Source organism: Mus pahari, unplaced genomic scaffold, assembly GCF_900095145.1.
Source record: "Mus pahari unplaced genomic scaffold, PAHARI_EIJ_v1.1 scaffold_6580_1, whole genome shotgun sequence".
Taxonomy (NCBI): Eukaryota; Metazoa; Chordata; class Mammalia; order Rodentia; family Muridae; genus Mus; species Mus pahari.
The window spans coordinates 64,681-69,633 of NW_018393015.1; the positions used below are offsets into that span (position 1 = coordinate 64,681).

Below are 4,953 nucleotides of genomic sequence, written 5' to 3' on the forward strand. Positions count from 1 at the left end.
AAGTTTCAGTGTCTGTGTTTCTGTGTTTTTATGTGGAGTTCCTTGATTCACTTAGACTTGACCTTAGTATAAGGAGATAAGAATGGATCAATTCGCATTCTTCTACATGATAACCGCCAGTTGTGCCAGCACCATTTGTTGAAAATGCTGTCATTTTCCCACTGGATGGTTTTAGCTCCCTTGTCAAAGATCATGTGACCCTAGGTGTGTGGGTTCATTTCTGGGTCTTTCAATTCTATTCCATTGATTTACCTGTCTGTCACTTTACCAGTACCATGTAGATTTTGTCACAATTGGTCTGTAGTACAGCTTGAGGTGAAGCATGGTAATTCCACTAGTGTTTCTTTTATCATTGTGAAGTGTTTTTGCTATCCTAGGTTGTTTGTTATTCCAGATGAATTTGCAAATTGCCCTTTCTAATTCATTAAAGATTTGAGTTGGAATTTTGATGGGGATTGCATTGAATCTTTAGATTGCTTTCTGCAAGACAGACAATTTTACTATACTGATCCTGCCAATCCATGAGCATTGGAGATCTTTCCATCTTCTGAGATCTTCTTTGATTTCTTTCTTCAGAGACTTGAAGTTCTTATCATACAGATCTTTCACTTCCTTAGAATCAAACCAAGGTATTTTTTTATTATTTGTGACTATTGTAAAGGGTATTATTTCCCTAATTTCTTTCTCAGCCAGTTTATCCTTTGTGTAGAGAAAGGCCACTGATTTATTTGACTTAATTTTATATCCTGCTGCTTCACTGAATTTTTTTAATCAGGTTTAGGTCTTCTATGTTGAAATTTTTCTGATCACTTATATATACTAATATATCATCTGCAAATAGTGATATTTTGACTTCTTCCTTTCCAATTTGTACCCACTTGACCTCCTTTTTGTTGTTTAATTGCTCTGGCTAGGACTTCGAGTACTATATTGAATAGGTAGGGAGAAAGTGGAAAGCCTTCTGTAGTCCCTGATTTTAGTGGGATTGCTTCCAGCTTCTCTCCATTTAATTTGATATTGGCTACTGNTTTTCTGTATATCGCTTTTATTATGATTAGGCATGGGCCTTGAATTCCTGATCTTTCCAAGACGTATATCATGAATGGGTGTTGGATTTTGTCAAATGCTTTCTCATCATCTAACAAGATGATCNTGTGGTTTTTGTCTTTGAATTTGTTTATATAGTGGATTACGTTGATGNATTTCTGTATATTAAACCATCCCTGCATCCATGGAATGAAACCTCCTTTGTCATGATTGATGATCATTTTGATGTGTTCTTGTATTTGGTTTTTGAGAATTTTACTGAGTATTTTTGCATCAATATCCATAAGAGAAATTGTTCTGAAGTACTATTTGTGTGTAGGGTCTTTATGTATTTTAGGTATCAGAGTAATTGTGACTTCATAGAATGAATTTGGTAGAGTAACTTCTGTTTCCTTTTTGTGGAATAGTTTGAGGTGAATTGGAATTAGATCTTCTCTGAAGGTCTAATTTTATATCTAATCTTTAATCTAATCTATCTAATTTTTTATCTAATATGCATTTGTTGTTCAGATTATTATATGTCAGGTAATTTTTTTCACCTGTTTGGTTGTGTTTTCCTGTAATTCTTTAAGGGATTTTTGTATTTCCTTTTTAAGGTCTTCTATCTGTTTAGCAGTGTTTTCATGTAATTCCTTGAGGGATTTTTGTACTTCTTCTTTAATGGTTTCTACCTGTTTAGCAGTGTTCTCTTGTATTTCTTTAAGTGGGTTATTAATGTCCTTCTTAAAATCCTCTACCAGAATCATGAGATATTATTTTAGATCTGAGTTTTGCTTTTGGGGTGTGTTGGGTTTTCCAACTCTGTGTTGAGTGTACTGGATTCTGATAAGGCTGAATGGTCTTGGTTTCTTTTAGTAAGACTCTTTTGTTTGCCTTTCACCATCTGGTAATCTCTGGTATTAGATGTTCTAGCTGTCTCTGGCTGGAGCTTGTTCCTCTTGTGATTCTGTTAGCCTCTGTCAGCACTCCTGGGAGACCAACTCTTTCCTGAGTCCCAGGGGTCAAAACACTCTCTGCAGGCAAGCTCTCCTCTTGCAGAGAAGGTGCACAGAAATCTGGAGCTCAGATACACCTCCTGATTCCTGGGATCAGAGCCCTTCCTGGAGGTCAACTCTCCTCTGGCAGGGAAGGTGCCCAGGGGTCTGGGTCTCAGTTCTTTCTCCTTTCTGAAGGTGAAGGCCTGAATAGACCCTGTCCAAGAAGCTTTGTTGCTTCTGCCGCCCACGTGCTCTCCTGTATAGTCTGGTCTTAGTGATCCTAAAATTCTGGCTGTGCTAGGACCTGCCTGTGTCCTTTGACCCTGTTGCTGCTATCACAAGACCCTCTATGATTTTTGAAACTGATGTTGAATTCCACTCACCAGTGATCTCAAGATCCTGGGTGTGCTAGGGTGCCTGCAGTGTGGAAAGTCCTCTGGAGACCTTGGAGCCCTCCACCAAGATTGCGCCCAATTCATTAGGTTTTTTAAAAGGTAACTTAACTACATGATGAGTCCATAATCTTTCCTTCCCATCTTCAAACTGGATCCTGCCTGAGACCAGAAACTCAAGGACTCAGTTTTTCTTTAATGAAATACATTTTAAGATCTCAGATGGCTCAAAGGATGAAGCATTTGTGGTCAAAGAATTAGAACAAGAATGAAGACTTCAAGAATGCATCCAGCGCTGTGGTACCTCTTATCAGAAATCACAGCTGAGATAAAGAAAGGAGGAATGAATGTGAATATCCATCTTCTTCGTGCCATGCAGTTTGAAATGTGTAGTTGGGAAAAAAGAGATTTTACCACAAAGAGGGGGACCTATCTAGGTCTATGAAGCATACAACTTCAATAATGGCAATATTGGCTTATGCAAACAATATTTACATGATGAATTTAATGTTCTTGTGACTATGTGAAAATACCAACACAGGGTACAACTCTCATAGCCAACAAAGTACATAATTCATTTTATCAGCTGGTACTGAGAGATATGCCCATACACTGAGCAGATACGAAAGTAAATGTGTTTAAGGTTGAGGTACTAAATAATCTGAGATTATGCATTTTGTTATTCACAATGCACTGAAAAACTATTTTTATTTATTTTTGATTAATAAATACATATTTTTCCATGATGGTATTTTGTACATTACAAAGCATAGGTTAATATGTTAATAGGTTAATATGGCCTTAAGTCAGTGGTCCCTACTGCAATAAGGAATGGAATAGTTGTTCAACACCAAAATATTTTTTGAGGTATACTTTGAGTAATATGAATACACAATTAGTAAGAACTTAATTATGATATCTGATGAGGGTTTGTTTTTGTTTACGAGCAGATATGGAGCAGTGTGTGAGGTGTCCAGATGATAAGTATGCCAACTTAGAGAAAACCCACTGCCTGGAAAGAGCTGTGTCATTCCTGGCTTATGAAGATCCATTGGGGATGGCTCTAGGCTCCATGGCCCTGTCTTTCTCTGCCCTCACAGTTCTAGTACTAGTCACTTTTGTGAAGTACAAGACTACTCCCATTGTGAAAGCCAATAACTGCATTCTCAGCTACATCCTGCTCATCTCTATCATCTTGTGTTTTCTCTGCTCATTGTTCTTCATTGGACATCCCAACCAGACTACCTGCATCCTGCAGCAAACCACATTTGGAGTATTTTTCACAGTAGCCATTTCTACAGTGTTGGCTAAAACAATAACTGTGGTCATGGCTTTCAAGCTCACTACTCCAGGGAGAAGGATGAGAGGGATGCTGGCATCAGGGGCACCTAACTTGGTCATTCCTATTTGTACCCTAATCCAAATTGTTCTCTGTGGAATCTGGTTGGTAACATCTCCTCCCTTTATTGACAGAGATACACAATCTGAACATGGAAAGACCATCCTTATTTGCAACAAAGGCTCAGTCATTGCCTTCCACTTTGTTCTGGGATACTTGGGTTCCTTGGCTCTGGGGAGCTTCTCTGTGGCATTCTTGGCTAGGAACCTTCCTGACAGATTCAATGAAGCCAAGTTCCTAACATTCAGCATGCTGGTATTCTGCAGTGTCTGGATCACCTTCCTCCCTGTCTACCACAGCACCAGGGGGAAGGTCATGGTGGTTGTGGAGGTTTTCTCCATCTTGGCTTCTAGTGTAGGCTTGCTAGGGTGCATCTTTGTCCCAAAGTGTTATGTTATTTTAGTTAGACAAGATTCACATTTTCTGCAGAAATACAAAGATAAATTGCCTTACTGAAACTTCAATAGTTTAAAAATGTTAGATGAAACTCAACATATTTTTTATCTGTCTTAGTAAAAGTACTACTATATCATACAAAATTTTTATTAATATAGAAATTTATACTTACATTGAAGGACAGCACTATCCATTAGAATACCAATAACTAAGTTTTGGTGGAAAATTGTTTCATTCATGAGTACAAAATTTGAACATATAAAGAACAAGGAATCTCAATTGAGGAATGGCTAACATCATTTTGACCTGTAGTTATGTGTGTAAGTCATGTTCTTAATTAATGATTAATATTAGATGATCCTACTTCTTGTGGACAGGGCCACCTCTATGCAAGTTGTTTTTGGAGTTATAAGAAAGGGGAATGTAAACATGGACATGAAGACAGTAACCAGCATTATTCCATGTGGTTTGAGTGCCTGCATTCTGTAAGTAAACAAACACTTTTCTCATATGTTCTATTTGACCATGGTGTTTTGCCACAGAACCAGAAACTAATATATCACCAAAATGGAAATTTGCCTCCAATGCAATTTGGAATACCATAGATTATAGATGCAATAAAAGGCACTGATTTGAAAAGAGAAACAAGAGTGAATGTTAGCAAAATATGAACCATAGTGACAGTATTGTATATTGTTGATGGTCATGACAGAAGCTCTGGATTTTGGAATAGCTTTGTAAT

General features: G+C 37.6%; 1 protein-coding gene across 4 annotated transcripts in view; it reads left to right on the forward strand.

Annotated features, from left to right (window-relative positions):
- The window catches only part of LOC110315307 (vomeronasal type-2 receptor 116-like), a 41,066-nt gene extending 36,795 nt beyond the window's left edge, over window positions 1-4,271 (forward strand). For 3 of the 4 annotated variants that reach the window (XM_021189395.1, XM_021189394.1, XM_021189392.1), the window contains one exon: window positions 3,367-4,271. In XM_021189395.1, the coding sequence (XP_021045054.1) occupies window positions 3,367-4,271 (905 nt within the window). Of the gene's footprint in view, window positions 1-3,363 lie in introns of all 4 variants that reach the window. The other variant, XM_021189393.1, reaches the window with a different exon arrangement.
- The last annotated feature ends 682 nt before the right edge of the window (window positions 4,272-4,953 follow it).